Source organism: Numenius arquata, chromosome 4 (genome assembly GCF_964106895.1).
Source record: "Numenius arquata chromosome 4, bNumArq3.hap1.1, whole genome shotgun sequence".
Lineage (NCBI taxonomy): Eukaryota > Metazoa > Chordata > Aves > Charadriiformes > Scolopacidae > Numenius > Numenius arquata.
Genome location: NC_133579.1, coordinates 19,203,246 through 19,216,469, shown reverse-complemented (window position 1 = coordinate 19,216,469; position 13,224 = coordinate 19,203,246). Strand labels below are relative to the sequence as shown.

Here is a 13,224-nt window from a genome sequence, read left to right as displayed (position 1 = left end):
AATAAAAGCAAATATTTCGACTCCATGTGTTGATTGGTTCCTGCACACCAGGTGAAGAACCTTCACTGAGGGATAACAAGATCACACACGAAGTATTTAATTCTGAATTTACAGCGAGTTACGGGATCGGGATCAAATTCACGTGTTCGCTTATGATGTGGTGGTTCCCCCCTTCTCCTCCCCGGCCCCGACTTGGTTAGGTCCTTAGATAAAAGCAAACGTCACCTATCCGACGTCATCCTGCTTGGTGTGCTGTCAGCACGGCTCCTCGGCCGCTCTGCGGGCAGGCTGCCGTCGCCCTCCCACCCAGCGCTAGCCATTAGCCGCTAGCCATTAGCCATTAGCCATGGCCGGCTCCGCCTCCGCCTCCCCCAGCGAGGCTCCGCCCCCCACCAGCGACCCCACCACCGCCCCGCTGACATCACCGGAAATGGCGGGTGAGTCCCCGAGCCGCCGGCCAATGGGGGGGCTTGATGGGAGGTGACGGTGAGAGAGACCGAGGAGGGGAGAACCCGGAAGACTCGGCGTTCGGAGCGTCGCTGCCCTGAGGAGAGGCTCCTGTCGCCGCTGTCTCACCGCTGTCGCCCGCCATTGTATGTGCAGATGGACCCGGTAGGAGTCGCCGCCGCCCCTCCCGAGGCCGGGCCGGGCCCCGCCTGGCGGAGCAAGGTGAGGGCGGGCTGAGCGGGGGGCCGTGGGCCCAGCCGCCGCCGTTAAGGCCCGGCGCGGCGGGCCCGCCGCGCCGGGCCTTAACGGCGGCGGCTGGGCCCTACTGCCCTTCTTCTCTCCCGCCTCCTTCTGAGGGGGAATTGAGGCCGTCGGGCGGTGCCAGCAAAGCAAGGGTCACGGCTACTTGGCAAACCCAGCGCTTTTGGCTCCGCTGCCGAAAGCTGGAGGCGGGAGGGGGAGGGCATTGGTGTGGTTGGCTGCTACCGGCAATTATCTTCCTGGTGGAGAGAGCTGCTGTTAGAGCCTGATAAATGAGTGGCTTCTCTCCAAACTCTGTTGGTGAGCAGGGAGTTGGATCTCAGTGAGTTTGGTTACCAGGAGAGTTAGTCACGACTTGATTGGATTCATCGTTCCGCAGCCCCCCCTCCCCCCGCACCTCTCCAGGCGAAGTCGTGTGCCCGCTTCTGTGTTTTTGAAGTGATGTTTATGATGGCTGTCCTTTCAGGGCTCTAGAAACTGGGGAGGAAGCTGTGCCTAAGCCATTAATGTTGTGTTATTCCAAAAGAAGTTTTACATAGTCTGTGTGTACACTTGTAAGCAAACTTTTTGGGAAGGCTTAGTCCCTGTCTTCAGAAGGTACTGACAAACTGACTCTTACTTCCCCCTCCATTAGTAAGTGGCCATCAACATCCTTTCAGTTGCAGTTCTCCCTACTGAGTATATGAAACTACTTGTTGAGGTATTTTCTGTACTTTAGTTCATCATATTTCCCTAAGTATTTGTAGAAGACAAGCTCTTAAAAGATTACATGAGCTTATTTTAGAGCCAGTGATTGCTAATTATCCTGATTATTGTGTTGCCCCTGCATTTTTTGTTGACTTGAATAAAATGGTTATTGACAGTGTCCGTGGGGAGCCCCTAACACATCATCAATATCATGTTCCCTTGCTGATGTAATGAGTGAACAGCTGGCGAAAGAGCTGCAGCTGGAAGAGGAAAATGCTGCTTTTCCTGAAGTGGTTGCGTAAGTTTAAATCCCAGATTAGTGATCTCCATAGTTGTGAAGCTGTCTTCTATCTCTTGTGCATTTTCTTAGAGTGTGCTTAAAGGTGTAGCAATATAGTAAATGCTCTGCCTGTTGTCTCCTAACTCTGCTTCTTCAGGTCTTTTTTTCAGTAAAGATGACTTCCCTAGTTAAAACTCTTCCTTAGATTCTCTTCTCTATCACCCTTCCTTCTTTCTTGGTATTTTTTTCCACGTTGTTTTGGGTGCTTTAAGCCAGTCTGTAAGCGACATTTTGAGAAACATTGTCAGAAGTGTTTTTTTCTTCCCTTTTAGAAACTCTTAACAATGTACAATGTTATTTCTAGAATTGTCAGGTGTATCACCTGTATCCTTCTAATACTTGGAAGCTCTAAACATAGGCCAAGAGTTTACTAGTGCTAAACTTGTGCAAATTTTGCCTACGGTCTTTTCTGTGAAGCAGAGCAAAGGAACACTGTTGTGCTGTTTCTGGGTTTTTTATTTGTTTTTATTTATTTATTTAAAAAAAAATATATACACATGCATACACCCTTATGCCGCCTTTACCTTTCATGAAGGGCATCTTAAAAAAGAGCTAATGCTTCTTACAGAGTGGTAAACAAGTAAAAGTTTAAGTAATATTTGCATTGTAAAGGAGTAGAAAAGAGAAATGAAGTCATGCTCTATTAATATTTTGTGTTGGCTTGGAGGGGGCTTGTTGGGGCAGACAGCTGAGATGCATTAGTTTCTGTGCGGCTCTGCATGAGGTCTTTTGTATAGAGTGATGAAATGGTATAAAGTGGTGTTTCTAGTTAGATTGCTGTGTTTACTTTTTTAAATTTCTGTTTTCATTTTACGTAGTGTTGCCGAAGGACCGTTTATTACAGGAGAAAATATCGACACTTCTAGTGACCTAATGCTAGCTCAGATGCTGCAGATGGAATTTGACAGGGAATATGATGCACAGCTTCGGCGTGAAGAGAAGAAGATCAATGGAGATAGCAAAGGTACCCTCATCAGACGAAATATTTTTGCTTTGGAGATATTCTTAGCACTCTGCTTAAGTTGACAGAGCTGCGAGGAAGTAGCAAATCCCTGATAACCACAGACATGCTTATTTTTTTTATTTCTCAAGTCTCCATATCCTTTGAAAATTATCGGAAGGTGCATCCGTATGACAGTGACAGCTCAGAGGATGAGGTTGATTGGCAGGATACCCGTCATGATCCTTATAGAGCAGGTATGTGGCAGTTTTAAACAATGCCATTTCTTCAGTTAAAAGACCTAAGAATATGACATAGTTAAATCAAGTTTTTTGAATGTAAGGAGACATACCAGTTGTGTGTAAAATCAGGTCACCTAATTGGAAGGTATTATGTGGGAAGTTGGGTAGGTAACCTCAGGCTTCTGTCTGCCAATGTATTTGCTTTGGTGGCTGAATCTAGTCAAATAACTGTTCTACATGGAAAGTATTGTGGGATATGCATATCTGTCATCTACATTTGGTTAGGGCATCTGCATGTGATATTGAATATTCCTGTCTTTAACACGCCAAAAATGTGTTTGACACTCCAAAGAAGACAGAGAAGTAAGACATAACATAGCAAAAGCAGCTGTCCTTGTTTAGGATAAGGTCATACAATTGAACTATTTTATTCTGTTTAATAAATAAAATTAGGTTACTCTTGTGGGCATTGTGGAACCTTTATGAGCATGAGTTATGTTTGTTTAGATGTAAAGTTAGGTTTATTTTTTTTTCACTGCTGGCAGATAAACCTACTACAACACCAAGAAAGGGCTTTATAGGAAAAGGAAAAGATATTACTACTAAACATGATGAAGTGGTATGTGGAAGAAAGAACACTGCTCGCATGGAAAACGTAAGTGAATACTTATTTTCTGTGTAAAATCGGAATGCTGTAATTCAACCGAAGAACTAGTGTTTGTCCCTCTGTGCTACTGTATACGGTGCTGATTTTATTTTATTTTTTCCTATCAGATGAAAGAAATGCAGTGTCTGGATTAGTTATTCAAATTGGCAATTTGAGTTATGTGGGTTTTTTGTTTAAGAATAGTTTGTTAATCATCATGATTCAAGAATTTGCACAGAACTGTTTTGGCAAAACAAAACTATCAGCAAGTTTCAAACACAGGCAAATAAACCACCAAGGCTATTTTTGAAAAGCACAGCTGTCATGTAACCTACTTTTTTTTAATTAATTTTGCCTGATGAGCCAAGTAACTTATTTTCAGTCAGTTGTTTGACTTACAGCTTTTCAGTCTGTTTATCCATAGTATATACCTTCTGTTTTTTTTTAAATATAGCTGGTACAACTTCTGCAAATAAAGGAAATGCTGCAAGTGCTATTTTGAGAGGATGTTAGGTAATCTTATATCAATTTGTGCAGAACTTCGAGTTCTGAGTTTAGAGCAATATGTTTTTTAATATAATGACAACATTATGCAAAGTAGGTTTCACATAGGTCCTAATCTACCCTAGGTTTTTGCAAATCGGAATGAGAAATTTCTGCTTGTGGCAACTCTTGGTGTCTGCTAGTAACAATGCTTAAATTTCTATTATTTCTACTTGTAGTTTGCACCTGAATTCCAAGTTGGGGATGGAATTGGGATGGACTTAAAGTTGTCAAATCAAGTCTTCAATGCCTTAAAGCAACACGCGTACTCTGAGGAACGCCGAAGTGCAAGGCTCCATGAAAAGAAGGAGCACTCCACTGCTGTATGTTTTTAATCGAGGCTCTCTATATACTTTTTATCTTGTGTAACAGCTGAACACTCTTTTGGTAATTCCTTGAAACGTTCCGTTTTTTGTGAAACAGTTAAGCAATATTGTGTTAACATTGCTGAAGGAGGTAGTATCAGCCAGCTGCTACTAGAAAAAGGCTGTCTTTATTTGAGCTGTATTACTTTAATATGGCTCTCACAATAAGAGAAAGCAGCTTCCATTTTTTTCCTCTTTGTCTTTCTAAACTTGTCTCTTAATCGGCTACAATGAATAAACTGCCTAGAAATTATTTATAGAAACCATCCAGAGGACTAATCCTCTGCAGTTAAACCATGTGGCTCCAAATATCTGTTGTCTTAGCAAGCTTCAGGAAGATGAGGTGAGCAAATAAACTCTGACTTAATAATTTAAGAAATCAGTTCATATGCTTTATGGCCCCGCGGCAGGGCCTCTGGTAATGGACTCTGCTGTGGACTTCTTCAAATTTGGGTGTTTCGCTTTATTTTATTGTTACTGATATAAAAGAGTATAATATTTGGGATATTTTGATCCGTGAATTGTAAAGACTTCTTGAAAACTCTCTAGAAGTGCTCTTGAGCCACAGTCTGTACTTTTATGTGTAATTGGTAAAATATTGCGTGTGCTACACAGCTGATAAGGTACCTGAGGGTATTAAATCTTAATGTGACAGTGCTGGAGCAGTTTGGCTTTGCTTCATCTGTTTGCTTTGTGTTGGGGTTTTTTTCTCTCTCTGTTGGGAGAGAATGCTCTTAATACACTGTTCTTTCCACCTATTTGAATGAATGCTTGCAGTACATAACTCTTTGCTTTACAGTGAATTTAGAGTATTTATTTTAATTAACTGAGTATTTATTTTTTGCCTGTAGGAGAAAGCAGTGGATCCTAAAACACGTTTACTTATGTACAAGATGGTCAATTCTGGGATGCTGGAGACCATTACAGGCTGCATCAGCACAGGAAAAGAATCTGTTGTTTTTCATGCATATGGAGGGAAGTAAGTATATTGTTTGTTACTGACAGTAGCTTTAAGTATCAGAGATGGTTTAAAAAGCAGAAACCATAAAAATATTTAAAACAATCTGCACTTATTTCATTCCCAAGACCTAAAGTTTGTATTCATATATATGCAGATAATAAAATTTGAAAGTCAGATGGTACCAACGTTAAAATAAAAAAATCCCCATTTTCCTCCTTGGAGACCATTTAATGAATGGGGACAAATCCACTATAGCTTTCTGTGGAAAAATATGTACTACTTTTGTAAAAAAGAAGTCCATTTTATAAAAAAAGAGGTTTTGGGGAACTTTTTCCATTGATCTGCCACAGACCACAGAGCTGTCATGATGAGCTTAGGCTATCTGAAGATTGTCTTTCCATATGGATTGCTGTATTACCAGCTCTATTTGTGCAGTTCAGTGGAGGTCCTATCTGTTACTTTTGGTTTACCTTGAGAGTTGTTGGGCTGTTGTTCGCTTTGCAAATCATGCAAGAGTCCAGTTTTAAAGACTACTGTGCTGGAATGAATGTAATACATTAGTAGTTATTGTAGTGCATTGAAACACCACTAGTTTAAAAGTGAGGTAAGAAAGAACTAATAAAACCCAAACACGTTACCTATCTAGAGATGTCAAGAGAGACATAATTTGGGGGTAGGGAGAAAAGATGCTGCTTTTTTTTTTTTGTTGTTGTTTGTTTTTGTTGGGGTTTCTTTTAATTGACCTTAGCTTGAATGATGTTCAGGAGTGTTCTTTTGCTTAGTACTGCTCAATGGGCAATATCTTTGTGGTGCTTAACAAAACATTGTGATACTGCCACTAGGGTTGTAATGCAAGACCTTTTTCACTTGTAATTTCTTGAAGCAAGTACATCCATTAACAGGGCTCTTATTACTATGATATTTAAGTAAAATAGTAACAAATTGGGATATTGAACATATTTGGTAAGCAACATATATATGAATGTTTGCGTTTTGGCATTTTGATTATAAGCTTATTTATAGAGCTCTTATATACTTAACTTGAATTGGCTTCCAAATTTGATAGAAAATCAGATTTTTTCCTCTCTTATATTAAAAATCACTTTATCTGCAGTGTTAACCCCCACACACAGCTAAGCCCATGCATTTGCTTGTAAAGATGTGAATAGTTAACTTCGTTATGTATTTGACTTTTTCCACGAGAAGTGCAACTGAAGATAAAGTTATACCTCCAGAATGTGCCATCAAAGTGTTTAAAACAACTCTTAATGAATTCAAGAACCGTGACAAATATATTAAGGATGACTACAGATTTAAAGACCGCTTCAGTAAATTGAATCCACGAAAGATTATTCGTATGTGGGCTGAGAAAGAAATGCATAACTTAACAAGGTAAAGGGGAGAAAAAAAAAAAGGGTAGTTGCCAAATGTCTGTTGGTTTCCTCTTCTCTGTTTAAGAAAGATACACTATGTCTGGATAGAAGTTTAGATTTGATTTTTAGGCTAAATAGTATACAACCTGGCACTGATTGAATAAGTCTCTGGTTTCTTATAGTTTAATGAATTGTCAGCATCTTCAGGGATTTGGCAGCTGAATTTAACTTCATGAGCTTGTAACAGGCTCTAGCTGTAAAAGTAATTAGTTTTCAGTGAGTGTTTTCAGACCTACTTACGACTTTAAAATCTGAATCTTCCTATGTGAAATATAGATTTCTGTTCAGTTTTCAATTTTGTCTATTTCAAAGACTTTTTGACTCTAGATCAAGTTTCTCGCAGATAGCTCTCTAAGATTGGAAATGAGCAAGCAGGAACTAGAACTGTAGGGTTTTGTGGGTTCTGTTTTGTTTTTCTTAATCAGTATCTATTTTCTGATCCACAGAATGCAAAATGCAGGAATTCCTTGTCCTCAAGTGGTTATCCTTAAGAAACACGTCTTGGTTATGTCTTTCATTGGCCAAGATCAAGTCCCAGCTCCTAAACTAAAGGATGTAACACTTAGTAGCGAAGATATGAAAAAGGCCTACTATCAGGTTCTTAATGTAAGACAGTGTTGATTTCTCCTCCAGTTCTGGGTTTTATTTTTTTTAGGGGAATAATTTAAGGGCAAATCAGCATTTATTTACTTTTCAGGATGCTTGCTTAACTTTCAGGATATGGAGTCCAAAGGCTTGTTTTGCTGCTGTTTAATGTGTGACTTAAAATAAATAAATTGTGCACCAAAAAAAAAATTTAATAAATTTAATCTTAATCTGAGTAGGAAATGAGCTGGAACTTGATGACAAACAGATACTTAGTAGCAGAGGAATTATGAGTGAGTAGTCCTCCTTTCATAGAAACAGTATGTGGTTTACAAAGTTCTCTGAAGTCTTTCCGGGTTTAGCAAACAACTTAATTTATGATGCTTAAGCACTCTCCAGTGGATAATCCCCTCCCCACCCTCCTTTTTAACAAATCTAGAAATCAGCGAATGAATTAGAATATTGCATGGTGGGTACTTTACTTTCCTATTATCAGCTGTAATTGTTTCAAACACGTACCTGCTATCTCTCCATTTGCTATTAACTTCCTGTAGACATTTAAAAAAGCAATCAACCCAGCAGCTTGATAATATAAATGGTCTGTGCCTCAAATCTTGAGACCAGTAGAGCAACACAAGCACATTTGAAGTGAATATTCATGCTAGTTAGGATTCAGTATCTAAAACTGTGAGACTCCTTTCCTGTGTGATAGGGCTGAGAATGACAGGTATATTTAGAGAGCGTGTTTATCTGTCTCATGCACTTGGACTGGTTGGCAGAGTTGACATGAGTTTACCAGACTGAATCTTCTGACTTGCCAAAGCTAAGCTCAGTGATAAAATTTAGTTTGCTGGCAGTTTACCAAAACTGCCATTCCCTATGTGAAACTTTGTTGAAGACTTGGGAAAAAAAAATATGTAAATTGGATGGGTGATTGGGGAAAGACTTTTTTTTTTTTGTGTTGTTGTAGTCATGCAAACAGTATTTATTTGAAGTACAGCATACTTCATTCATTCATCAATTTTGTTCCTTGCAGATGATGCAACAGTTGTATAAGGAGTGCAACCTTGTCCATGCAGATCTGAGTGAATACAACATGCTTTGGCATGATGGGAAGGTGAGCTTATTCTGCATGTGGGGAGGAAAGGTTTCATCTGCTGTGAAATGTTAATACAAAGTAAATTGCTGTCTCTCTGTGACTACAGGTCTGGCTTATTGATGTCAGTCAGTCTGTGGAGCCAACCCATCCTCATGGACTTGAGTTTTTGTTCAGAGACTGTAGGAATGTTTCACAGGTAGGTCACTCTTCATCTGACAGTCCTCTGTTACGTTGGATGTTTTCCAAGATAAAATCAATTTAGAGCTAACTAAAAATCAACCAATACAACTCCATAAAAAATGATCACTGCCACCTACGTGTAAGATTAGTTTTGCATGTTCTCTGTACTGATGGTGTTCCCCTCTGAAAGGGGAAAAAAGCGTGGAAGAATAAAATGGTACCACTAGAGCTTCTTTCAAGCTTCTTTCAGTTGTTTTTATCTGTAGGTCAACAAAAGCAAAAATGCCATTTTGACTAAATACTGTAATTGTAACTTGGGGAAGGAAACAAAGTGCTTTGTTTTGTGTAGTAAAGGTTTAATGTGTGCTTTTTATATTGAGTAGTTCTTCCAGAAAGGAGGTGTGGCAGAAGCACTTAACGAGCGTGAACTCTTCAATGCTGTCTCAGGTTTTAATATTACAGCTGACAACGAAGTAGACTTCCAAGCAGAGGTATAGCTTTCTCTGTGTCTTAACATTTGAATTTGTTTAGCTAGTAGCTATTGTAATACCTTAACTTTCCAAGTTTAGTTTGTATGATTAGTGTGTGTGAATATAATTTCAGCAATCGTTCTGCATACTTTTTTTTTTTTTTTTAAAACTTGATAATTTCAACATAGTAAAAATGCTTTCTGAAACTCAGGTTGACAGACCTCCACCCCCTTTCCTGATCTCCCTGCTTCGAAATATAAAAGGTGTCATGTTGCATATAATTGCTTCCTTCAGTGTTAAGGGAAATTTAGTGATCTGTTTTGGTTTAAAAGCTAGGTTTGTTGTCTTTCCTTATGTGTGTTAAAGATTGTGCAGAGAAAGGAAAGCTGGGTTAAAAATAATAATTGTTCTGCTGCTTATTTTTCATGTTTCAGATTTTCAAATTTCAAGCCTAAAATCATGCTAGTAGAAATATGGACTAAGAATCTTTGGTCACATTTGGCTTTTAATTTTCAAATTTTAGCTGTAACTTCTCAAGGCGTCCATCCCGATACGAGACATTTATAAAAATAAGTTGTCAAACATCCCATATTTACTAATTAAGATAGGGTCTACATGGCAATTCTACTCAGTTCCTAATGACAGTGTAGGTTTATGCTGGTCCAGCATGTAGTAGGTGGGAGCTTGAAACCAGTTAACTCGTGGGACAGGTCCTCAAATTGAGGAAGAAGCATAAAGGGAACAGTGTCACTGTTCGAAAATCCTTACATATCAGTTAAGCAAAAATCAATTCCCTCACTGGCTGTGTTGTGAGCATTGGTGTGGGGGCGGTGGTGTTTTACATCATCTTTTTTGCTTAAAAATTTTATGGGAAAGACTTACATTGCTGTTTACATGTAGGTGAATTTGAGCACCCCATCCTTAAACTTCAGATCTTGATGTTAGTGGCTGGTAACTCAAACTACCTCCCCTGGAATACAAGAGGAAGTAATCCAAACATAACAATCTGAAGATAATAAGCTACCATAGCACGTTACATTGATCACACAAAACATTTAAGTATAGCTGTCTTCACCTTTTACCCTTAAAAGCGATTGCAGTGGATTTGTAATCTTAGTATTACTTGGAGTTTCTCCAATGCTGATGGATTTGCTGAGTTGCAGTAGAGGTGTTCAGAGTTGAAGAAAGGGACACTTTTTTGTACTTTGGGGAATACAGCTGAACTCCTAAGAATAATCCAGTCTTCCCTGCAAGTCATGCATTTCGGTTATACAGCATGAAACAAACTGTAAAGGGGCGCCACTCCTTCTATTAATTTGCTGAGAACAGGTGTTTCAAGCTGTACTTCAAAAGTGTATTGCCCCATACGTGTGACCGAATCATTGAAATAGAAATATTATATATACCTGATCAGTCATCTGAAGCTGCCTTTTAATGCTGTTTAGAAATATTCTGGTGCAGGCATGGTTTTGTGATTTCAGCATGGATTTATTTTTGGCTCTCTAGATTGAAGCTTTGGAGAAGATGAATGAAGATCACGTGCAGAATCATGGAAAGAAACTGTCAATGTTTTCAAGCGACGGAGACCCGCCTATATATGATGAATAGCACTGAGTGCATAGCTGCTAACGAAACAAAACACAAATGTACTGCTTCTAACGATGTTGGTGCAGTGGTAAATGTCAACTGCCAATGTCAAGAGAGAGTGGTTGACTGGGAATACCAAAACGGAAAACACAGCGAGCATACGGTGATGCCTTAGTGGTTTGGTTGTTTTTTTAACTTAGCCCACACTTCAGGCTGGCACTGTGAGAATGGACTGTCACTACCTCTTCCGATGGTCTGACAACTTCACCAATTGCCCAGTTACGTTAGACTAATGTAGCTGCGGTGATTATATTTTGCATGATTCAGAGCTTGTATGTTTTAGTTTAAAAAAAAAAAAAAAATAATTAAGAAGTCATCTAGATCATCTAAAGTATTTTGTGGGAAAGCAAACTAGGCGAATCCCTCTCTTTTTTTTTTTTTTCCTATTGCTACTTGAAAAACTAATTAAAAATTGTGTATGGACACAATGTCAGTGAACCTTTCATCCTTCTCCAATCAGGGTGAAATGGAAAGCCAAACTATGTGCTGCAATCATGGAAATGTTAATTTAACAAACCAATGCCTTTATATATGCAAAAGTCTGGATCTTTTCATTTAAAGTACATAGAATGTGGCTCTAACTGTCTCTGTAAATACAGTTGGGTTTTACTTGAGAAACAGATTTGAATCCAACCAGTAGAGGACTTCTTTGGTGACGTGCCAGGAAATCCTGAGAGCTGCATCCAAGTTGCTTAACAAAGAGTAAGTTCAGTTAACGTCACTCTTCATATACAAATGGTTCCAAGAGCTCAGTGCAAGCAAATAAAATAAAAATAATCTCTATAATAATCCTGTCTCTAACTGGACATTCTGGTAGAGCATCAAACATTCTTACCCCAAAGATAATCATAGACTATGAAAACTTAATATTGGTCATCATTATTTTTAAACAAAGCTTTTTGCTTACAAGTGCAAAAAGAATACTCAAATTTGTCTCTTTCTCATGCTTTTATTCTTAATGCCGGTCTTTTTATTTTAGCAAGTTCTGAAAATCTAGCAATGTTTCTCTCCACGACAGCACGTTTAAAGATGAGCTGATGTAGTGGGATGGTTTGGAACTAAGAAAAGAACTTCTTTTTAACTGATTTGCTGTTTCTGATACTGCTCTTTATCAAGCAGAATATGGTGTTTCTACATGTGACATTCTCACAGTGTGCTGTGAAAGTGATTTTTTTTTTTTGATTTTTTTTGTTGTTGTTGGAAAACTGGTGGTGAAGTAAAAACTTAAGATCTTGTGGTGGTACTCTTGCGTGGTTCTTGGCATTGTACAAGCCTTCACTGATCCTCAGTGCTGCACTGAAGTGGGGTTTGGGTAGGACTATGCTAATTCATTAAAACAAAAAAATGACTATTTTGGTGGATACTATGTAAACAACCTCATTGTTTTTGCCAGTTTCATCCCAGTACTTGGACTCTCTTCCCTTTTCTAAATTAGACAGCTGTCTTGCATTTACCCCTTACTTTTGAAATAAAGGAACTTACTTCTTTTGGAGGCTCAAGCCTATTCCCAATTGCTCAGTCAAGCAGTTGCCCAAAATATTGGTATCGGGGAAAGAACAGACCAGGTCTGAGGGAGGTGCTACGGTTATCTAACCCTTTCAGGAATTTGCTTTGAGATTTTTGACATCTGGGCGTGCTGTCAAGTAGTTGAAAATAAGGAAGAAGTTGCTAAAATAAGCGTTTTTCCGGACTTCTTTGGGGAGGAGGGGGGGAAACATTCTAGGATTATTACTTCTAAGATTGTTTGCTTAATAAATCTAGATGATTTTTTTTTCCCACTGTTAATTAAGCGATTGACTGAATTAACTTACATGACATTATGACTGTCTTAGTGGTCAATTCTAAAACTACCACAGTAGTTTCAAGTTGTGTATTTATACACTTGTCTGCTGATTTCCTCCCTTGGTTTTCACTACCTTAATATTCCTTTTGCAATTGTAGAAAGTGCTTGCTCTCCTGTAGCGAAGAAGGAGAAGGTTAAACGTCAGTAGAATTTAAGTTTTGACCTTGGATTAGCTAAACTTTTGGCTTACATACAACGATTGTTTTTATCTTGTAAAAAATTATAAACTTTAAGGTAGGTTAAATGCTCTGGAAATACTTGTGCGCCCTCTCTAGTTAACGTAGGACTGTTTGATGGCACAGGACGCTTTTATAGAACAAACAACTTGTCATTCTTAGTCGTGCCTTCAGTTTCTCGAGTCCCATGGGAAATTATCGCAATGGGGCTAACGGGCTCACAAGTCGGCAACCAGCTGTTTGCATGATGCGGTGTTAATATCTGGTACTTAAAATTTGTATTCTTCCTGTACTAGGTTGCACCACTCCAGTCTAATCCGAAAACTTTTAAATGGGTATGATCTCAGTCTTTCCCTCCT

At 39.0% G+C, this 13,224-nt stretch overlaps 1 protein-coding gene across 2 annotated transcripts; it reads left to right on the top strand.

Annotated features, from left to right (window-relative positions):
- Positions 1-483: 483 nt before the first annotated feature.
- RIOK3 (RIO kinase 3) lies at positions 484-12,333 on the top strand. 2 transcript variants are annotated; one of them, XM_074146360.1, is made up of 13 exons: positions 484-669; positions 1,572-1,693; positions 2,554-2,699; positions 2,828-2,932; positions 3,463-3,572; positions 4,286-4,429; positions 5,323-5,450; positions 6,639-6,824; positions 7,312-7,471; positions 8,487-8,567; positions 8,656-8,745; positions 9,113-9,220; positions 10,706-12,333. In XM_074146360.1, the coding sequence occupies exons 1-13, from the start codon at positions 604-606 to the stop codon at positions 10,805-10,807; spliced, it is 1,548 nt and encodes a 515-aa protein (XP_074002461.1). In that variant the 5' UTR covers positions 484-603; the 3' UTR covers positions 10,808-12,333. The 2 variants fall into 2 exon arrangements, with proteins under 2 accessions (XP_074002461.1, XP_074002460.1); XM_074146359.1 differs by having other exon boundaries at positions 604-669; positions 6,636-6,824.
- The last annotated feature ends 891 nt before the right edge of the window (positions 12,334-13,224 follow it).